The sequence below is a fragment of the Osmia bicornis genome, chromosome 12 (genome assembly GCF_907164935.1).
Source record: "Osmia bicornis bicornis chromosome 12, iOsmBic2.1, whole genome shotgun sequence".
Lineage (NCBI taxonomy): Eukaryota > Metazoa > Arthropoda > Insecta > Hymenoptera > Megachilidae > Osmia > Osmia bicornis.
The window spans coordinates 7,800,151-7,823,795 of NC_060227.1; the positions used below are offsets into that span (position 1 = coordinate 7,800,151).

Here is a 23,645-nt window from a genome sequence, read left to right on the forward strand (position 1 = left end):
GACACACTAAGATATCTGAAACGCGATAATGGCGTGTCTCGCGGTAATTGACAGAAATTACAGAACGCGGCTTCCAAGTTGTTCGCGTCTAAAGGGTTAATGCTGTTCAGCCGCGAGTTCTCGTCGGTTTCTCGCGAACACTTGGCCAAGTTTTTTCTCACTCGGACTGATTCATTTCGCGTCCCACTTACGACGATCCATCCAGCGGCATTTACCCCGCTGAACTTCGCCAGGGACAATGAAACACGCGGCTCGCTGTTCGGCCGAAGAGGAGAGCCGGTTTTTGCGCTCACGCCGCGACATTATCAGCCAGCTGCTAATCGCTAGCTAGCTCGCGTTCGTTCTTTATTCAGTGTCGTAAGTGTTGTCGGGGATAGCGTTACGAACCCGACTAGAAGGGAATAAGGGGGGAAGTTGTTGACGGTGTTGAACAATGACGTCACCGGTAGTAGCTCGACACAGTGACACCGATCGCCGGTTCTACCAGGAGAAACAATCAGGCCGGCAACAGCTGAACGATTCCTTCGGCTGCTGCTGCTGTTAGCATTGCTTGTCACGATTGTCGTCACTCGTGTTGAACGAGGCTCTGATAGCGTCGCGGATGAGACTGGAAGGGAAAAATATTTTCTTGCCGATAGCACGAATATCGAGCCCCTGAACAGATAACTTTCTTTGTTTTAATCCTTGAGCCAACGTGTGGATGAATATTTTGTATATTTAATGCTCTTGCAGCAATAACAAATGCTACCATTCAGGTTTCTTTCGCATTTAGCACCTGTGGTTACTTTGATCTTGTGTGTTGGTCTCTGTTTCATGTGGATAAAGTATCCTTAATTACTCTGTCTTTCTCTTACCTTAAACCTTTCATCCATTCCCAAGATTCACTCGGTCACGTTCACTCCCAAACCATCATCTTTAGTCGCACGGTCCTAATCGCTTGGCTCAAATACTTTTCATTCACGCCTCAGAGTTTCGAACTTTGACGCATATCTCTATGACTCAAATATTCGTCATATCAAACAAAACTATGTAGATTAAAATCTATGTAAATGTCCGAGAGTTAGGTTCGTCCGCGACCCTACAGAAAGGTCAGGTCAAGAATTTGGGCGACGAAATTATTCGGGGTCACTCGTAGATTGAAGTGAACGAGACAAAGAACCTCCATGCTGTCTATAGTTAGTAAAAATGTGTTGTTTGTTAATATTTTTACACTGATAACGAGTGTTCCCCTTTGGTTTTCGACGTCTCGCAATAATCTCGTCGCCCGATACGATCTCATAGATCATTGTTTTCGCTCTTCCCGTCTAAATCCATCTATCAAGGCCGCTTTTTGTACTAAATCTTATCTGTGCGACAGGTAATCAGCTCGAATGCGTCGCGAGTCTGTATATTTTTTTCGCAACCCGTCTTCTTATCAGCCGGTCAACTGATACTCGTAACTTTTGTTTATCATGGAATTTTTCGTCTCCGCCCTTTACAAGCAAAATATAACCCTTCACTGTGTTTTCTTGCGCTCAAATTTGTACTTTTCCCTCATTTTGTGTTCCATGATACAACCACAATCGTCTAAAAGAATGACCAATTTTCTGTTAGCTTTTCTAGAGAATACAGGGTCCAACTGAGAACCAATAACAGTCACTTCGCAAACTGTCTTATTCATCGTGACTGTTTAATTAATCACTAAGGGCTGAGGGTGTTTTTTCTTCGTTAAATTTGTTCTTTGAATTGCAATAAATTTTCTCTATTCGATTTGATGCAGATCAGACTCGCTTTTGTTTGTTCATATAGGATTGCATCAAATCACTTGATCGATTAGCTCGATATAAACCTGAATATACGTTTCCGGTGGTGTAAACAGAAACAACTTAGTCGATTTGTCTCCATCGATCGTCGATTTACAAGATAAAGAGGTCGATTAAGTAGCATTTATACTTGGAAATGAAAATGATGTGGACTTCATACTGTTCAGCTTTTTTATGAAATTAATTAGATATCTGAATCGTTCTACACGAAATCGAAAGCATTCGAACGACAAAGAGGAAGATAAAAAATAAAAAAATATCCACGGTAGCGGATGAAATCCGTAGTTCGTGTTTGAACAAAAGCCACTGGTGTTGTACTCGATAGACGAGGGCAGTTTCATGAATAAACCATACGGCTGTGTGACGTTTATGCTCGCTCGACAAAAGCTTCTGAAACTCAATTCGAAGAGCAGGGTCTCTGTCGCAAGACACCTCGAACGTCGCGCGACGAGTTTAACTACGCTGACTAAGATTTCGACAAGACTAAATTTGACCCGGGTCATAGTCCTGAATTCCCGCGGTGTCAGAACTCGATCGCTTACTTGCCACTTATTGATAAGCAGAATCGAGGGAAATACAATTGATTGAAAATCAAGACAAAGTCTAAAGCATGTGCATGATGAGCTTTTTCCCATGAAGCATCATGTGCATCATCAGCTATTTGTTTGTTTCTGCTATCTAGCACTTCCTTGATCTCGCAGTAAACAAAAATTATCTCCGTGAACTTTGCATCATGACCTTCTCTCTTGTTCAGCAATCGCTGTTTACTTATATGAATTGATTTGGAGTTTGAAAAAGTTCAACAATTAACATGTTACATTGAATTTGAAGCTTATGGTATGTGCATTGAGTCCAGACAAAAACTAAATTTAAGTAGGATCACTTCGTGGTGATTATGATCGTAGCTACAGAATTGAATTCAAGTACTACCACTTGAATGTCAAAAGTCACTAGCTAAATGTCTACATTAATGCCCGGCAACATTTACCGCAAGACCTGTTACTAGACCGTAGTACTACGTTCATCCGTTACGAAAGGCCCGTATAGTTACGCAAGTTCGCGAACAAGCGCAATCAGTTCCAGTAAAACGAGCTGCACCTTGGATCGCGCGAATCATCATCGAGAGCTTATCTAAAGGGGGCACATGGAATCGTGTTCATCTCCTTCTGTTTTATGTCTATCGAGCTGACACGCGCGTGGCTTAGCGGATTTCTTTGTTTCAAACAAGATCTATTCCCGATCCCCGTCATCGACCGTTATTGGCCGGCAGCCGATGCTAATGGCGCAACTGCGTAATCGCGTTTCCACGTGCAGACTGCACCTGAACGTGAGTAACGAGCGCGTCTGCTAGGAAACTAGGCATATAGGAATCTAGGAACAACCGGCTGTGCTCCACGATCACGAGAAAGGACAAAGCTTGACTGAACGAGCCCAGCCAAGCGATTCGATTCGACCCAGTCGACAAGAATGTAATATTTCATGTGGTTAACGTGCTGACTACCATGGTAGAGATAGTTATAACTATTATGGCACAAGATAACCTGGGTTCTTCAAAATATGAAGAATTAATTTTCTGATATATTACCCTGATTTGCTATCTCGATGTATCACTGTAACTTTAGTTGTATAGTAGAACTGGCACCATTGGTTTGATCAAAGAAGCCTCAATTTTAATTTTTTGCAAAAACCTCAAAGCTATCCATTGCAATAAGCTTTTTTATAAGTCTACATCGAAGGCTCATGGTTTCTCATTGTATTCCTTATCTTGAAAGATAAAGGTCAAAACAAAGGATGTTCAACATCCTCGATTACAGAACAATCAGTTCTTTTTTTCCAAACATCATGCTCTGAATGATCTTTCATTAAAACGAAAGCCTTTAAGAATGTTTATCATTCTTATTCCGTAATTAATCAAAATGAATACAAGTAATAAAATCATCATCTTTTTTCTTCGATTACGTTATCTTTCTAGAAACTTACAATCGTCTCCCAACGAAAATTGCAGAATCGGCTAAGGAATACAATAAAACTGAAGAAACGTACCCACGTTTTTATCGCGTTGAATTATTAACGAATGACACATTGATAGAATACAATGAAAAATGGATATGCAGTTTCCAAACGGAGCGTGAGTTATCTTATGGAAAAGGAGCTGTCATTGGAGACAAGGTACGAGCGTGTTGAAGGATGAACTGAATCATCAGCTCGGTAATTTTTTTCGCGACCGCCATAACGGAGGTCGTGTTTGAGCCTCACTTTCGATTCGCAACTATTAACACCTTGAACAATGAATGATACATACGCTAGACTAGACTAGGATGTGTTTCGTGTTCAGAATCGAGGTGGGGTTATAAAGAGTTAATGTGCCTATGTCACAGGTCCAAAATTTACATTCATGCTAGAAATCAGACTGCAAAAAGAATCTCATCGCGTCACCGTGCAAAAAAGGCATGCGTCCGAGACGCAAAAATAACCCGAGAGCCTTCCTCGTATGATGTAACCCTTGTTTTTCTAATGCCTCTCCATATAATTCATCATAATGATTTGCTTCTGTGATGCAAATGCTTATCGATAGATCGGCGAACGAGTCTCGATCCTGTTTCTCTAATGTTCGTTATTTTTCTTAAGTCATTCTTTGCATAAACGTTTTGATATTATCGAATGGAATCAGAGTTCGTTGAAAATATTGAATTCCTAATTTGTTGATGCATTCTCCGTCATTCTTTTCTTTTTCATAAAATAAATGAAATTCTTTGAAAGTGGAGAACGTTTAAAATAAAATTGAGGATCGAACCTGTTGCGCCGATGATGTATCAATCCTTCAAGACGTAATTCAAGAAAATGATGTTGATTACGATTGACGTCAGATGGAACAAACTATCCCCAAGCTTTCGACGGAAGTTCTTTGAAGGTGTTTCGACGCAAACGTGAACTGACGTCACGGATAAATTATCTGTCAGGCATTCCCGGATCTTGTGAAACGTATTCAGACACGGGGATAACGCGGTGCTCCAATTTTCGACTGACTCACCCGACATATTGGTCAAACCCCGCTGAGTATTTTGCAAGGGATACAGTTTTATAAACGTGATGATTATCTCTGCGAATGGTTTAATGTCTTCAGTTAGTCATTCCCTGAGAGTACATATCTTCTGATAATGAATGATGGTCTGGATTAGTCATTCCATGGGTGACAAAATTTCTCGGGGTTTCATTTAGGAAATAATATGACATTCACCGAGGTTTTGATTGGCACGTTGTTTGCTCTTGGATGATAAGTGAATTTCCGAGAAACCGTATCATCATTCATGGTATATTATAGGTTTTTACACCGATCGTTATGCTAAATCCTATTCACCGAAATAATGCGAAGGTTAGCATTTCAGGGTTAAGCTTGACGCAAAATGACACATAACTAACAGGATTTAGAGGGAATCTCATTGAGCTTCAGCTCGTTCTTCGAGGACGCAAGACAATGTTGCTTCTCCCCCTTTCATATTCTTATTCCTCCATTGAATTTTCATTTTTCACCGCGTTCAGATAGACTTTTATCGTTCAGATGCTAGTTAACGGAACTCGGGTAGGAACTGGCGTACGAGCTACTTTTTAACCGTAAACAGTGAAATGTGCGTTAAGTAGCTTGGTGCTAAGCTGGCCCTCGAGTGAATTTTACGTGTCCCGTTATACGGACCGAATCCTGGCGCATTCTTCGATCGAGGTCATGGCTCTGCGAACGTGGCCAGTATCTCGTAGCTGTTCCTCGTTTATTCCATAACTCTGATCGACCGAATCGATGAATGGAACTGGCACATCTAAACGTTGGGTCTGTCTGTGCTGAAACTTTACACGTCGTGTTGCTGTATGCGAGTTACTCGCTGCATGATTAACCGCGCACCTAGTCACCAAGATAAATTGTAAAGCGCAGGGTTAGAAATCATTTTCAGCCAATTTTCTGCTGCTCAGAATAGGTTTACACCGGTTTTATGCCGACCTTTCGCGATTGCGAGGAGTTGGCTACACGTGCAGGTGTTCAGACTATGCGCGATTATGAATAAACGTGGTGACTATAGCGCAAGACAATGGTGACACGAACTGGTTGCAGCTACCAATTCATGCTAGTCGCTTCTATCGACTTGAATTCCCGGGCTATCGATAATCATTCCCGGTGGCTACTGGCCCAAGTAGCGCGTCAGAAAACACAGAACATCGCCCACACAGAGTTTTGTGATACGCGTAGGTTCGTTGACGAATCTTGTGCTGATTAAATATTTGAAACTCCATGAAAGTACCCGTGAATCGTTCGAGATAAGTCGTAGGGGTTGCGATATCAAAATCTCTGATTCATGAAAGTAGAAAAATTCTATAGAAAAAGGCAAAGTGTTCGTCCTGTGTATCGTCGATGGTCCGCTATGGGGAATCGCTCTTTATTCGTCGCCATTGAGTTTACAGTTATCATTGTTTGATGGAATGCGGCCTTCCTTTCCTGTTTCCCGACGAGGCCACCAGTACAGACACTGCGCTGCGAAATATGGACAAACCCGGAAAGTCCTTGACTGCTTTAGCAAACGATTTTGCGTGTCGCATTCTTTCGCAATTGACGCTCGCGAAAGAATCGAAAAAGGGACAGATAGCAAAGGTGAACGAAAGAAAATATGGGAAAAGAACGTGGCCATGCAAGCACAGGTGTCTGTAAATGTCCAGTCAAGTTGACTGCGAATTCCGTGACTCGATAAAAGCATTTTGGTATGCATGATTGTGCGCAACATTGGCCGTTGCGAAACGCTTGCCGAGAATCTGCCATACTGTTAGCTGAAGAAAATAAAATGCTTTCGATGAAACAAAGAGTTCGACCGAGTTGTTTTGATCTGAATTATCTCGAAGTTTCGATGACTTGTGTTCTGCGTAAGTTGCCATTGACGTAATACCGGTCACATAATGTAAGAGTTCATGTCCTGCTCGTTCGAAGTTAATGATAATTATTAACATAATAACACCTCGTACAATGACAAAGATCAATGCATTAGATTATCTCTGAATGATTCATAGATGTGCTCGCGTGTCTTGTTTTTTTTTCTTTCCGTATTCCTCGAAATTGACGTGTAAAATGTTGAATTGAATGTCAGTAATTAAATAAAATTGTTTTAGCAAACAATCTAAACAAATTTGATCGCATACCGTTGCATAAGTAAAATTTCATTGCTCAACGAAGTTTTGTCGTTGCAACACGCTCCCGAGGCGGCGAAACTCTTCGTCGGCGAGCAATTCGGCGCGAAGTGTACCTTGTGAAATGAAGCAAAATGCACTTTCACCCGTTATTGCGTTTCGCAACCTCCCACCATTGCGAGCAGCACGCTATAGTGCTGCTCCTCGTTCGACGAAAGTAAATTCTTCCCCCCTTTTGAAGAACCATGTTTTCCGACGTTTAGTTTCAATCATTGTCACCGGGGACAGGCTTCTGTTTTTGTTTGCACACGTTTATATTGCGCGCGACTGTATTATAACTCGATAATTGCGAATAGAAATGAATAGCACATCTGCTGCAAAAAGTATCTCGTTCCTTAATCGACTAATTTCTTTCATCGAATCTTCTGATCGAATAACATCACGCGCCACTGACTTCCGTGCCCTCTAATGTTATCTAACGATCCTTATGCAACCGTGTTTTTAAACGCACAACTCGTAGCAGTGCAGACTGGTAGCCTAGGAAGTGATCCTCCCGTAGGAATTTGGTATGGTACCAAGGAGGGTCACTGACCCCCTTCGATCTTTCTCGAGCGGAAGAAAACGCTGCGAGAAAGGGAGAAAGAAAAAGGATCGTCTACGACGTAAAGGCGAACTGGTAACCAGGGAAAATTCAAGGGAGAGAGAGGAAGAAATTTGAAAGTGGACGGTGAAAGTGCGCTCGAGTGCAGCGCACGTGGCTTGGTGACCATAGAGCATGCCGACCTCGAGCATACTTCCTCCTCCTCCTTCGCCTCTCTCCAACCTTTTTCATGGATTTCCTCCTTTCCATCGTTTTCACCCCGCTCTCGACGTCCACTCGCTTCGCTTTTCCTCTCGGGCCCTTAATTGTTTCTTTGCGAGTGTAGCCGGTGACCTTTGAACGGTCTTCCTTCCTCTTGGCGGCCTTTAAGCGGTACGAAGGTGAGAGAGTTCAACTGGAAAACAGGCTGACCGGCTAGCTGACTGGTCGGTTAGTCTTATCGATTTCCGATAGCGAAACCAACCATGCTCGTAAAGATCTGCCAGTAGCTTGTGTTCGTGTTACGATGAAGATTTTTTATTTTAATTGTCGGTTTCCTAATGTTTAATCAGTCGACAGCCGGCCTTGATGTCTGAACGCACGTTCCGCGCCGCGTGAACGAGCAACGTTATTGCAGCTTTCGTGATTACGCGGGTCCACGCTGAATGTTTTGAGAATTTAGATTCTTGGAACCTTCAGCGCAGCCTATGCGTAACGTGGAATTATAAAGTCGTGTAAAAGGGTTTTAGGACCGCTTAGGGTCGCGTCTCGTATGCTTTGGTGAAGTTCAATTGAATGGGATTGAGTAAAATACGCTCGAGCACAAGGGAGGATGATGGATGATGGATCGTGGAGCTTCTCGTTGATGGGAATTGACTTGGGTCGTTGAAACGGTGGCTCGTCGTGTTTTTTTTTCTCGTTTTTCTCTGCTCCTCTTTTGTTGGTGAATGGAGAACAGGTGATTGGGTTATTGCTTAAAGCAAGTTAATTGAGGGATTATTTTTAAACGAGTGTCGTTTATTTATTGTAAGATGATTCATCACTGTTGACATCAAAGTTACCATACATTTTGTAAGGTTAATCGCAATTTTAATTGAAGTGGCTAATAGTAAATGAGTAAAGCAAACATTCTGAGAACTTTAAAGGGTGAAATTCTCCTTTAGTTTCAGGATGCGCGCGTTATGGTCACGTACGCTATCTTTATAAGAAGGAGTAGGCGTCCATTCAGGAGATGACTCGTAAAACGAAAGGTCGGTTAATGAACAGAAGCTGGCCGATAAAAAACTAAAGAGAGAAAAAGGAGAGCAGTTTTCCGGATAGTATGTATAGATAAGACCACGGAAGAGCGTGTCTGACAGCTGCGTGTATTTTAACTGGGAGGTATAGGCGGTAGGTCCGAGACAACTCGTGGCAGAGAAACTTTCGTTCTTTTTTGTCTCTGTCTTCCTATCTTTCTGTCTCTTGTCTGCGTCGATGAACGCGACGAGACCTCGCAATGGCTTGTAATTCATACGCTATTATCGTTCGGTCATAATTGAAGGCTTCATCGAATTAACTAACGGTAGTCTCTGTGCATGCGTGAATCGTCGCGACGCGACCAGGGAATTCGGCCTGGTCGGCGAACTGTGGCGTGCATGACATTCGTTACCGGTGTATTTACATGCCGAATTCAGTGGCGCGTGATTCCTACCTCGTTCCGTTGCTATTCAACGATGGATTAAAATTATATAAGAGCACGATGCTAACCATCCATTTCGTTCTTGTTCACCTGGACAGCGCCGACCTACAGGCTGTCACAGAATTAGATGACCAATTTGTAACTTTTTCATGAGAAAAAACCCATGAAACTCATGCGTTTGAGCGTGTGAAACACCTTGTACAGCTAGTTCGATTCGATGGATGGAGGACTGGGAGTAAAAAATTAAAAGCACTCTGTTTTGATTCATCGAATCGATCCGTAAATCATGAAACTGAAAAACACACAAGGGGAGAATGGTAATTAACCCCTTGGAGGATATGACGATTGAATTAGAGCACTTTATCTTCTGCAATAAGCAATCCCATACGACATCCATCAAGATTTGACATTTTTACATTAGCCCCATGTGAGGACCTTTTCAAAAGTTAAACAAGAAGAATTTCTGAAGTGCTGAAGCTTTGATTGTCGAAAGAGAGAGTTATAAAACTTGAGGTTAAAAAATGAAGGAATAAATAAATTGCTTTATTGAGAATTATTTGTCAGTAGCAAAGTCTTTTGTACTACAGAAATCTTTGTAAAAAGATATATTTTTTCAACAGAGTTTAACGCGAGACAGAAAGTGTTCTGTACTGTGTGACATAAATTCCACGAAGGAAAACAATCCCCTTTGTTCTGGTAAAATTAGAGAATCCTCGGAAAATATTTTTAGATGTTTTATTAGACTACTTGCAAAAAAAGAAACTGGTAAACTTAGCTTCTGGTACTGAAAGTAGATTGAGACCATTGTAATGAAATACCTGTTTTAAAAAGAATTAACTTAACTTTGAAAATCTATAATACTTTATCCACCCTCTGGAATATACCGTTTTCAGTTCTTAAATCTTTGTTTCCGCTAAACAATCTTGAAAAATACCAAAAGATCGTCGCCCACCAGGCAAATCGCGAGCTTCTCTATAAATGTTGTTTTGGTATCCTCACGTGGGCGTTCGTGCTCGTGAATTCCTTCGTATTTCAGCCTAAAGTTACAGCCGATCGAGCTGGAAATCGGGCTACGTTATTGCTCGAAGCAACGATTGCTTAACCGTGGTTGTATTCCCCGAGGAAATCTTCATGGATCGCCACGGGGATCCCGATAAAACCGTTCCCGCGAACACGATCGTTGCACCGCCATGATATTACGCGTGTTCTCCAATTATGAATGCGTGTACCGTGTGCAGTCCATGGAAACAGAGTACCGTGCTTGTAAATTGAATAGTTTAGTTAACTAGACAATAAAATGGATCAAACAAGACGAAGTGAAGCAAAACCTAAAGTATTTTATTATGTAAAAGTATTGGAACAGGATACTTTTTTAATAAACACTTGTTAATTTCCTGCGATTATATCGACGAACAAATTCGATACCCAAGCACGTGGATCGTAAAGTACCAGACAGAACTTGGAGAACGCTTTTTCTGCGAGTTGAAATACAGCGGATGCACTTGTGCTCGTGCAAGTCCCCGGTCAAAGGCACGATAATGCGAATATAATGACGATGTTGCCACGGGTAAACAGTTTGCTTGGTTGGTTCTGATCGTTTCCTCACGCGGAGTTCAACGCCGCGAGTTAAAAGGACCTGAAACGCGTATACATACCAATGTTCTCTTTTTCCCCTCTAGATTTGATTCAAAGTCATCATTTCATCGAAAGACGAAAGAAAATATTTAATACTGTCCTTTTTACAAAGTATTAACTAAAACTGTTGATCGGAAAAACTTGATTTATATTATGTATCTGGTTTTCCAATAAGCAGGGTTAATCGCGATTATCGTACACCTGTTATTACGTTATTTAATAGTCATTAATTAACCTCTTTTTTCTCAACTGTCAAACAAGTCGATTAGAATTTACTCCGTGAACAGGTGTGGCGGGATAGGCAAAGAAGTTGGATTTTAAGTGGACCAAGCAGTTTCCTTTGATCTTTTTCCACGCCTTAAACAAGAATTTGCAAGATATGTTGCTTGCCGTTTCTGATTATTAGTAATAACGAGCTCGCAGTTTCCTCGTATCCAACTGAAATTTAAAAAAGTATCAGAAATGATAACTTGAAAATATATTTTATTGTATTCTACTTCATATTGAAGATATATCGCCCGTAAATAGGTACTGACGCAACCGGTCTTTGAATAACGTGTTTGCTCCTGAAATAGGAATGCCACTCGCGAATAGAATGTAATTACAAGGAAGTAATCATTGATCGTGCAATTAAATGATACGCCTGATTCAGGGGAAAGTTTAGTCCGCTCAAAATTCCACGCTTTCTCCTGCAAGCGAGATGACTCGGAAAAAAAATTTTTTTTTTAATACATACTTTAACTTTACTAATGTAGTAATTGTTTCATGTAAATAATATAAACCAAGTATTCTAAAACACCTTGTATAGATAATTATGTAAAGTTAAGAGGTGCAGTGAGACATAAGCACATACTAGAGTTCGAAGTTTTAAAGGGTTAAGGATTAATCTTGAATGGGACATCGAATATCAGGATCTGATCATTCGATAACTTTATACCGGGTTAAAAAACTGATTTTTCGGGTATGACACTCGATCTTAACGTGGCGAAATTTATCCTGTTGCAGACGATGAGGCTGACCAAACGTATAGACGAGGTCAGGTTGCTCGAGTCACGTAAGAGTGCTCGGCTGGCCGATCAAGATACAGATTTCGCTAGGCTTGCCGATATGGCCGGAGATCGGAAACGGGCTTCTTCTCACTCCATCGACGTGCCACACGTGATTGGGTAAGTCTTTAACTTGCATCAAATTATTCCGGATAATTAAACTGTGGATGTTTGTGCATATATAGTATAGCGCGACAAGCTAAGTTCATCATAAAACTTAGAGAAAATGACTGATACAGAAATATTGAACCGTCCTGTAGAATCCATTTCAAAAATCCTTAAAAATCTTGCATGGAATTATCATTTCTATTCCTAGAAGAATCCTCGAAGAATTAACTTGGAAACCTAACAATGAACACTTCGGTTGTGAGTACCTACAGGTTCCTTTCCTCTAAATATATTATTTACAGTTTAAACGAACATGTGATTGGATCTTTCTCATCTAGAATCATGTTTACCATACAAAATATACTAAAACGATAACATTGAAATCGTAGAAAGAAGTATTTTTATACACAAAAGAATCGATTGTGCCTATATTTAACTTTCAGCTAGAAATAGACTGCCGTCACTGACTCTCTGAGAGAGTGGAATTGTGATATTGATCGTTAAAAAGAAATATAAACTTACTTCCCTAACTAGTTGCAATCACTTTATCAGAGATTTCTGGAGAATCGTAAAACGAGGAATCTGTTTAGTGAGAAATCATATCTAAGTACCGAACCAGACAGGACTAAAGCCTAATGTGAACCGCAAAGCGTTAACGAGATCTCGTAAAAACCTTAAAGAAACCACACAGAGCTCCCTCATGAACGTCGTTAAAAAAAAAATGTATATGTTCTCAAATCGAAGCCAAAGCCACGTTCAATGCTCAACAAAAGAGATCGTAAAGATGATGCATAGTGGATCCTAAAAGTAGACAACCAAAAATAATGAATAATTTTTTTAACTGTAAAAGAAAAATTTATTATAGACCCTCCCATAAGCTCGTATCACTTAATTCGTTGAACACTAACTTATTGATTTATTTTTAAAAATACGTAGGTGGGAAATAATAAAAGCCATAATCGAAAGGTTAGATGTCAAAAGAGATGATAGGTCGTCTGAAAAATTTGTTGTTAAGATGTAGAAGAAGATTCTTTTATAATAATATTCAAAGGAGGTTTCAATATTTTATGTAAAAAACTGCATGAACTCATCAGAGCAACGAATAAAATTCATTCTTCTGCAACTCCTGTATAGTGCTCTTGCTTTAAAATCTACCCGAATTCAATTTTGTCATGTTATTTAATAATTCCTTTTTCGAGTGTTCTAACCGTGCTACAACGCGATTTTGTCCTCCCTTCGAAAATTCTCTCGCACGACAGAACCTTCCACGCTGGATTTACCATCGGCATGTGTGAACCTGCATGCGCACACGGTCACAAGGCATGTGTGCACGTGTGCGTATGCCTCTATTTCGCCTAAAATCGAAGGTATCTGGACGTAGAGCCGAGTAAAAAGGCTGCGCGCACCCACACGTTGCATCGGGGAGGGAGCGTTAAAAGGCGTCTGGTTGCCGATCGTTAGACCGTGAATGCACCCTCGCCGGACACCTGTCCCTCGCCTTTCCACCACACGCAGCCCGTCGAAATGCTTTCCTCTCTCACCCTCGACGAACGTCGTGGAATCCGATACAACTGTCGCGATTGACCGGTTAGGGAAGCGTTTCATAGGATACGTCGGGCTGTTGAATTTATCTGATCTCGAAGGAGACGGTGCTTTGACCTTTGAACAGGGTTAGACGGTCCGATGCTGTCTTTCCCTCTTGCTTTTCAACCCTCGGAAGACGAATGCTTTGTGACTGATGCGGTAAACGGATATAGCGTCGCTTTGATTCACAACAATGTCATATTATAATTGTATATGAAATTTAAAATATACTTTCTCGTGTGAAACCTGTCCAGTAAGGCTGTTAAAGGTTGAACAATAAACGTGAATTATTCTGTTGCTAGAGATCTCGGTGGTATGAGAGGTAAACAGCTCGTTCGTGCCATAAGGGGATGAATATTAATTTACCCTTGGGTGCTATATTCAGGTTTTTCTAAAATGGATGCTAGCTTGCTTGGTAGAAAGAGTTAGTACGTCATAGGATAAGCTTTAATGATGCTTGCATTTAAGCTCATTGAGCTTAAGAAAGAAAATATATTTTTCAGAATCGAGAGAAGATTTATAGTTTACTAAAACTCAGTTTCTTGACCCATTAGCATTTCCATGAAGGACATCGGTATCGTGACAACCGAAATAGGGAGCAAAGGACGCGTCGTGTTGGTTTTGCCCGACGAGAGGTCCTCGAATTCACGTTTCTACCCACCTACGACTGAAGATCCCTATCTTTTCGTATAAAATCTCCTTTTCTTTCCTTCGTTCCAACCTTCTGTCTCGCTTTCTTTCATGACCATTCCCTCTTCTACCCTCATTTCCCGAGAGGGGTGTAACAGAAGGCTGTTCCATGACCGACGACCGATGCCAACGACCTCCTCGACTTTTCGTTTTTCTTTTCTCCTCTTTTTTTTTCTTGGGTAAAGTCGTGCACGAACCGAGCCCTCGAAGATCCTTCCACAAAGGACTAGTGGCAGGGAAGGGATGGTAGGGGAAGGGCAATGGTGACGGTAACGTCCGGTGGCCGCTTTGGGGCGTAGTTACGCAGGTAGACGGCCGACGTTGGTGTTTTTGGCCAAGGCTGCAGCTGGCCATGGCACGACCTGCCCCACGTGAAAGGAAAGGTCACCGAAGAGAAATCGAATGCCTTTCGAATCTCCACGGTATCGATGACGAAAGCATATGCGTCCAACTACCTCCTTAACGAGACCTTGCGTCCGGCCAAGGATCCTCGCAAAATACATTGCGGTGATTGGCCGTGATCCTTGCTACATTCTACAGGATGTCACAAAAGTGGTGTAAAAAATGACATTTTTAACATTCCAACAATCATTCACAAACACCCTTCAACTTGACAGAAATCCCGTAACAATCCATCCTCCCTTAGCACCACGTCATCATAATAAATTCCTTCCACTCAAGCAATCCATAAAAGAAAGCAACACCATGACGCATGGGTGTTTCGCTGAGGAAAATTCAAGTTACAATAACGGCTGTTCAACCGTGGAAGACGAATAACCCGAGCCATCCACGTAGCTTCTTCTTTCATCGTTGGAACGGGGCTCGGTTTCGTTCGGTTTGCCCTTTCACACGCAAGCGTGCACGCGAAGAGGGCCTGCCAATCGCTGCAACTCGCTTGTAAATTGAGCAAGACCGGGCTTTTCTCACGTAACGAAACCGTAAACGATCCTCTTCGGGAGCGTGACACCTCCTCCTTTTCTCCATAATATCTGACTGCTCCATACTTGGCAATTATTACTGAAACGACGTGCAGCATAGTTTCGTTTCGATGTAACTCCTAAATGATACTTTTGCCCTTTAAATTCATCTCGCAAAGTGGGTGAAAGTAACAGATTATTCTGTCACATACAATATACATCGTTTTTACGCGTGGTGAAGGTCCAACAGGCGAGGAAGTAACGATTATAGGAACAATTCGAAACACGGTCGTAATAACTGAAAGTTTCTGCTGCGGCAACGGGTGCAGTGAGTCAGTAGGTTAGCTTACGTAATTTCGACCAGCAATCTGTGCGGGTGAAGAGGAGGTGGAGGCCGACTTTGCGCGGAATTAGGTCGATCAATACTGTGGCGTTTATATGGGTCAGGTGCAGTAGCACGTTCCGTGTATGCGAGCTAGTCCCCTTTCCGGTACCTAGCAACCCGCCCAGCAGCCATCCCCCAGGACTCGATGTCCTGTTTCGATCTATCCTCCGCTCTTCCGTCCCCTGACCCCGTCGGTCCATTTATCGGTCGCGCGTGAACGCGTTAATCGAGTCCAATCAACTCGTCGATCTTTGTCTGTCTTCTTCAGTTAGAACTCGAATGCTGTCGTTAACCCTTTGAGCAGGGAGTAATTTCTGCTAAACTCACTGCTTTCAGTGAATAGTTATACTATCTTATATAAGATGGTTTCTTAAGTGAAAGTGCTGAAGTTACATCGTTGTATATCTCTTGAATTCAATTTTGCACTATTATCAAATGTAAGTTCCATAGAACCCTATACGTCAAGGGTTAACGTGATGATGTTGGCGTAGCCGATAAAGTAACGTTTGAAAAACAGGATCCATTAGGCGTCGCAGCTAATACAGCCATGTGAACCATTATCGAGCATCGTACTGCTAATGAAGCTCTTTCGTGTTCTCAGTTATTCGTGTCCACAAAGATAAGGAGCCGAAAAGCATGCTAATTGAAAATAAATGCGTTTCGTCGTCCGGCCCAGTCCATGTATAGCCAGGCCCAAGCTTCTTTGCGTTGTAAACACAGCAAATTGCTTGTTAACACCAATATATTCTAGCTCAAGGGAAGACAAATAGTTCCACGTTGTTTAGCCCTCTATTATTTTGATTCGTTTGCTTTGAAGAAGATTCTTCTTGTTGCGTTTCTAGGAATCGTACTCCACGGGCTAAATCTAACCATTATTCGTATTGTGTAACCAGTGAGTGGATTAAGGTCTTCATTTATAAATGACACTGTGAAAGAATTTTCATTGCGTTTGCGTTCCGAGAGTTCGAAATTTGACAGAATATTCATTTGACCCAGGTTTCACCGACGAACGAAACTCGCATTTTTTCGCGCGAAAGAGATTCAGAGTTTCTGAGGTATTTCGTGAACGGTTAACTGGACTTTCACTTGCGAAATAGCTAAAGTAGGGTGAACGATTTATGACGCTTACGATGGTGTATGAATTCGGACCATTAAGACGTCGTGACCGAGAGGAATATTTCACAACAGACAGGGAAATTGGTGTATGCACGAGGCATATAATAGTGTATTTAAAATACCTCTGCTTTCAAAGGCACGATAGTATTACTTAAGACAAATTTGTATGGTTTCAGGGTGCAAATGCGATGACAGAAAAGACATGTTTACTGCTCATTGAGGCTCTAAAGTAACTGTTAATGTACAATACTGAGCACGGTAGTGGGCTCAACTTAACATAATTTACTAATAATGCCATCATTAGTACTTTTAGAATGAACTACCCTTGGAATATTCCACTTGTAATTTAAAAAAAAATGAATACTCAAATTTCAAATACCTAGATCGGCATAACTGAATCAAATGATTGACCCTAACGGTTTACTATTAGCAAGGTTGACCGGAGAAAGTTTTAAAGGTTAATTGACCTAGAATAATCCGTTGTTGACCAAGCTATCAAAGGAAGTTACACAAGGCCGAGAGTCAGGACGAGACTACGACGGGAAACGTTAGAACATGGACTAGGCCGATGACGGTGTGCAACCTAGACACAGAGAGTAGCCAAGGTCTCGAGCAACAAAATATGCCAACAGGCGCGATCTTGACCTACACGGAGCACTAGCAGATGTCATTTTTGTCTCGCGAAACCTTCTGTCTTGGCTTTCGGCGCGAGCCATTCGTACAATAGTTGTTTCATCTCTTTTTTTCTCTCTTTTTTTTACGACCGGCATAAAATACGAGCGTTTGCGGTCTGACATACGGTAGCCTCGTTCAATGTCTCCGACGTTTGCTGAGACAACAGTGGTCACAATTGAAATGATGAACGACCAGTTGATCTTGACTCTTTCTCATTTTGTCGCTCATAAATTGCACTCGCGATTGTGTGAGATGCGAATACGAAACCTTGCGGAATTTCCTATCGATCCTCACGATGTTTATAATTTTTACTTGGTTTGTTTGCAGAAAATGACCAGCAAAACTTAATTTTCAACTCCTTTGAATAAAAATTAAAACTGAATTTTATTCACTTTCTGAAAAGAATTTTTAAACAGCTCATTATTTTCTATCTTCCACGCCGAGACAAAACTGAGACATTGAAAAAGCAATAGCGACCTTCATTTCTTCGTCAAGGCAAAGTGACAAGGGTTCGAGCAGGGCAGGGATCGGTGTAAAAAGTTGAACCGCAATCACAGGGTAGGGAACAGGGGGTACGCGAGGGGTTCGACGGTGGTACAGGAGGGTGGTTAAGGTGGTCCAACAAATAGTAGGTCATGCCAGGCTAGGGCCACGGATCTAGGTCGATCGATACAGCTACGTACCTAGCGGCGCGGAGACGCATCGTTTAAATGGGTCAGGTACACGAACAGCCACGCGCATCGTTTTCGTCCTTCCTGTTTTCCCGTTTCCTCCACCCACCTTCCCTTAGCTTTCCTTTCTCTCTCGAAGCTCGTGGATCGGTCGTTCCTTCTTTTCCTTTCTCTTGCTCCAACTTTTCCCCTTTCTTGGCCGAGTCTCGCATCGACCAGACCTCACCTACGTTGCCGAGGATGCACGTGCCAGCACGCGGATCGTACCTGTTGTAGTACTTGGCAACCGCTGCTACTTGTTGAGATGGAGCAGCAAAGGTAGTGGTAGAAAAAGAAGGAGGAGATTCGAGGGGTGAAACAGAAGAAGAAGAAGAAGAGGGCTCTGTGACAACGCTCTTGGCCCTCTCCCGCTTCGAATGGTCAAGGGGTGGGTCACTCTCTATCCACCGGCGAATCTGGGACAATGAAACGAGAGCAGTACACGTGTACCAACACCGACGCGATGCGCCGTATGCACACGGACCGTATACCTGTGTGAGCGTGCGCGAACGCGGTGCGAACTTCGAAGACCTTGCCTGCTAAAACTCTTCCGCCGGGGGACACCGTTGCATTTGGGCAACGCTTTTGTTTCAATGACGATGAGTCGGGGAATTTTAAACACGGAACAAGCGATTAAATGGATGACCTTGCACTTTGGGGTGTAGGGTTTGTTGAAATTGAAGATTGAAGGACCATGATTGTAATTGGTTTTTGATCCATTTCATCCATCACTGCTTTTGATTCCATACGGATTTTGATCTATTGAGTTTTAATCGTTGGACAGCGAATACGACATGAACAGTGGTTGAGGTATTTCTCGGGAACAAAGAGAACCACTAAATTAGAGGTTTATGTACAGTAGATGGTATCTGACGATGAAGACAGAAAACTCTGAACGAGTTTTGCCATTTATCAATTATGAGAGAAATTGAGTTAGCAGAGCTTGCTTCGAGCTTGATAAAGCGACGTGCCTGATTAATGGCTGTGTCTTCTGTCTGAGGATGTTGATCTAGAGATAAGAAGTCTGTTCTATCAGTATTTCTCGATTCAAATAATACAACGATTTCTAGCAGTCCTGTAAAGAAGATACGACATGTGTAGTACTTGTTCGAAAGGAAAAGTAAAGAGATGTGTAAAGTTCAGATGACTTCCGATTTTTCTTCAAATATTTAACTTATACCCAATAAAAAAGAACAGAATTATGTTTACACGTCCTATGGATCGTTGTAAGCCCCACAGTTCTATTTAGGGCGCGTTTCCATCGATTCGTAAGCCCCGCTGCGCGCTGCAGGCCGGATTTACTGAAACCCCCATGCGAGGCAGAGGACACGGAGGCAACGGAGGGGACCTCCGTTTCGCGGTCGTAAATTCCAAGCCGGCGTAATCGGGGGAATCGGGTCAGCGAATAGGGTCGTAGTCGAAATCAGGTTGTCCGGGTTGTCCTGCGGTGGAGAATCAGGTCGCTCGATAGAGGCCAGTCGGTAGCCGGCTACCAAGTTCCCGTATCCACTCAACTGACCCCGTCGTGTTTGGCTCTGTAACCCGGATATCGCGTTATGGAAGCGGATCGATGCACTCGCCACGCGTGCCTTATGGGGTGCAGGTCATCCTCGTGCGCCTAGACGCCAGGAAAAACCCGTTTCGTGTCTCTCCTGTTTCCCCCAAGCGGTGTTTTTCCACCGACCGCATTTTCGACGAAGCCGAGAGAGAAGAGTTCCCGTTGCGCACGCGATCTCACCAAGCGGCACACGATCGGTCGCGTGTTTCTCGATTACGCTTGCAAAAGAGATGCCGGCTCGTTCACGCGGTGGCTGGTGCACCCTTGGACGACGCGTGCTGGAAGCCGGTTTGTGCGAGTAGAGAGAGGATCCGCTTGGGAGGGCTACAAGATGACCGGCCGGCCGGCTGCCAACGACACACACACTCTTCTTGGTTTCTCGCGTGGCATACACACGAGTCGCTGACCTACTTGCCCATCCACGAGCCGATGCAAAATATGGATCAACGCGTTTCCCGACCCATATAACGCGAAGTGCATTATCACGGTGTTATCTGGGCCAACCGCGATCCTGTACTCCGGGACCCGGACACGGAACAGCGTTTCCTCTTTACACCCGCCTCTCACCGTCTAGTAGGATCAACGTGATCGCTGCGGGACAGATAGATCGAAGATGAAGCGACGCATACTGTACGTAACACATTTGTAATCGCGTGTATTCATGTAGGTAGTGGTTGTGCGTGTATATGAAGTACATGGAGGTACTTGAGTTGCGGTATGTTTGGAACTTGAAGTAGACATAAATTAGAGGGCGTAGTAAGTATCTATTTTAGTTGGGCAGTAATAAGCAAAGGTTACAGTGATATGAGCCTGATCTCTAAACACGCGTGCTAAAAATTAGCTTTTTTTAATCATTGAATTTCATTACAATGCAACTTGCTAATGGAGTCAATTTATATGGATTGCATAATCAAACACTTCATAGCCGTGAGGCTAGAACAGTGATTCATAGTAGGACTCTAAATACTAAGTTAATATTTACTTGACTTATTAGATATTATTTATTCAGTAATAAATTAATACTTAATTAGTTTCCGTGTTAACTTTCTCAGTTTCTATTCATTAACAAATTGTAAAATACTACGAAGTACGTAATCAGTGCCTGCTTAGGAAGATAGGCATCGGATTAAACATTTTAATTCTGCTACTTTTCTTTTTAATTTATTGCAACATTAAATTTGTAATAATAATGTATTGTTAAATTATTGAACTTATTAACTTTCGAAAAAAGCAACGTGCATGCAAATTGCGAAAAAGCGCGCGAAATCTTTTGAAAGGGAACGATCGATCGAAACTCAAGTATTCTCACGCTCCAATTTTTTTCTTTCTTCGAGCCGGCTCGTTCGCCGCGCAATTAGCACGCAACGCGAGTGCCGAAGGAAAAGAAAAGGGAGAAAACACGACGTTAGAAGATTATCCCCGTCCACCTTGACTACGTCGATTGACTCTCGCGACCAAGTACAAGGCGACTAAGTATCGGGAGCATTGCTATCGGGGCAATTTACTTTCTCTTTCGTTTTTACCGAGCGTCTTTGCCAGCTAGCCGACCCGCACGACGCTCAGCGTCTCTTTAATTAGAGCGGCAACAGCCGGGATAAGCGGTTTTTAACACGACAACTACTTTAACACTGAACGTTCCTCAACGCGACTAAACAACAACGATTCCTTGTGTACTGAACTCTGTAAATCATTATTTTCTACCGAAACTTTCAAACTGTTTTGTTGCAATTAAACCAGTTCCAGCGATTACCACGGAACGAATTCTCGGTTCTGCTTCGCAGTTATCTTAACGGTACCACCCATGGTCTCTCTAGGTCCACCGTTTCTCTTTTCCCGTAACTCTGACTCTATTTCCAAGCTGTACAACTCTTCTTTCTCCTTCGTTACCTTCTACTTTATACCTGTTGCAATTCGACGGCAATTATCGAGCAATTGGCAGCTCTAGTCCGGGGCTGGACTTTCATGCGCTCAGCCTTCGAATCAAAAAGCGGGACAGCAACGGTGCCTACTCTACGAACGAGGAGGGGGAGGAGGTATTACTTTCGAAATACCGTCTAGTTCGTGCGTCATTCCCGTTGGTGTGCTCGCTAAACGCGACGTTTCACTTTCGACTCTCGATGGTACCGGTCCGAGCGGAACGACTAAGCGGCGCGGCGGCCTTGACTACGCGTCGTTTCCCCTCGTCACCCCTCCGCGCCGAAAGGCATAGAAAGAGATATATATTACACCGGTACACCGTGTGTCCTTCGCGTACATACGTGTCAGCCTGCCGACAACGGAGCCCACCTTCTGTTCCGTATGCCTGCTGCTCGACCAGCAAGACCCGAATAGGCCGCCATGAAAGTTTCAGAGAAAGAGGCTCGCGAGAAGGTGAAACCTGGTGGCTGGGTTTCTAGAAAGTCCGCGAGAACCATCGTTGCTGGCTCGTTCTTTGATTTCGCAACGGTTTTTCTTTCGCCTGCAATTGGACTCGCCTCGAAGTTGCTCTTTAACGTCGATGAGTCTTTGTCACGATGATCTGTTTCGAAAATACGGTATCAGCTGTCTATACGGTTATGACTTGGGACCGTCTGACAATCTATATCGATTTTATTATTCCGTTGGAGTAATTGATACCCGATCAGTACGGATAACGAGGAAAATTTACCCCGTAATTTCCTAGAAAGTCAGGGTTTCTATCGATCACACGGTGTCAGATGTCCCACGACGAACATTCGATCTACTGTCGAGTTCGGTTTATCAGGGGGTGTTCCTCGTCCCTACATCGAGCTTAAATATAAAGCTTAAAACGTAGAGGACTGAAATCTTGATATTCTTAACGCAACAATTCATCATTTTCGCGAAATAGTTCTAAATGATCGTGGTCGAACAAAGAGGAACGCGATGGTTCAAGATCGAAAATGAACCTTGCAGATATCCAGGAAACGTACGACAAATCCGTATACTTTTCGCGGGGTTTTATCTTGGCATCTTTACAGCTTTTCTCGGAAAAAAGTGTAATTCACTGCACGTCGTCCGTCAGAACATTACGGTACAACGACCGACCTACGGAATATCGGCTGGCAGAACACTATTTTACGTAATTGCAGAAGCGAGAAATTCCGAGAACGGCCGGCAACCATCCATTGTTGCTCGGCTTTTTACAGGTGACAGGCACTTATTGTCAAGGCACGCGTAGGTTCCTCTTTAAAGATGGGGGAAACACGAGAAAAAAGAGCGCTTCCTCTTGTAAAACGTGCACACTCATCCATTAATTCAGTTACGTTACATGACCAAGCCTAACGTTCGTTGTGTTTTTCATTCTCGTCAAATTGATAGTTTAGGCGGTGTTTATGACAAGCAATGTCGTAACGTGGCTTTGAAATAATGAACAGGATTAAGTAATATACGAATTTTCAATGGAACGAACAATGCAATTAACAGTATAATCAAGGAACGATTCAATCAAATGACTTAATCGATGAAGATGTTTTAATGATCGTCCAGTCACTTCTATAAACTTCGAATAAAAAATAATTCCCCGAAAAATCCTTAAATACAATTTACAATCCTGACCTACTCAAACCTTGTATTTACTTCAATGAATTTTTTTTTTTATTCTCTGCTGACTAGTTTTCTACATTTCATTAAACATACCACTTGCTGTAGTTACTCCTACAATACGAAACTCGAGAAGGGACAATTCAATCGATCTAAGATACGATTACGACCATTTCAGGTCCAGGAAACGACGACCTAGCTCGAGCAACGACTCCGAACGGTCGTACAGCGGTTGGAGCGATAGGATACCCCATGGGTGCGGTCGCGAGGGTTGCCGTACCAACGAGCGGGGCGACTGCATGGACGAATGCACCGCTGCACTGGTGCTTATGTCGCTTTCCTGCTCGCCACACAGTCCTCATAATCCCCTGCCACTTCACTGCCAGCACAATTACGGTCAGTATCACGTGGTGAACGCTTAACCCCTTGCTTGACGATTTATTTCCAAGCAAGCTTGC

At 42.7% G+C, this 23,645-nt stretch overlaps 1 protein-coding gene across 4 annotated transcripts in view; it reads left to right on the plus strand.

Moving 5' to 3' along the window:
- LOC114880329 (zinc finger protein 395) overlaps positions 1–23,645 on the plus strand; it is a 66,469-nt gene that overhangs the window by 11,462 nt on the left and 31,362 nt on the right. For all 4 annotated transcript variants that reach the window (XR_003790061.2, XM_029196222.2, XM_029196223.2 and 1 more), the window contains exons 2-3: positions 11,864–12,024; positions 23,366–23,583. Coding sequence is in view for 3 of the 4 variants with exons in the window: in XM_029196222.2 (XP_029052055.1) it covers positions 11,864–12,024; positions 23,366–23,583 (379 nt within the window). In the remaining variant the exon portion in view is untranslated. The remainder of the gene's footprint in view (positions 1–11,863; positions 12,025–23,365; positions 23,584–23,645) is intronic.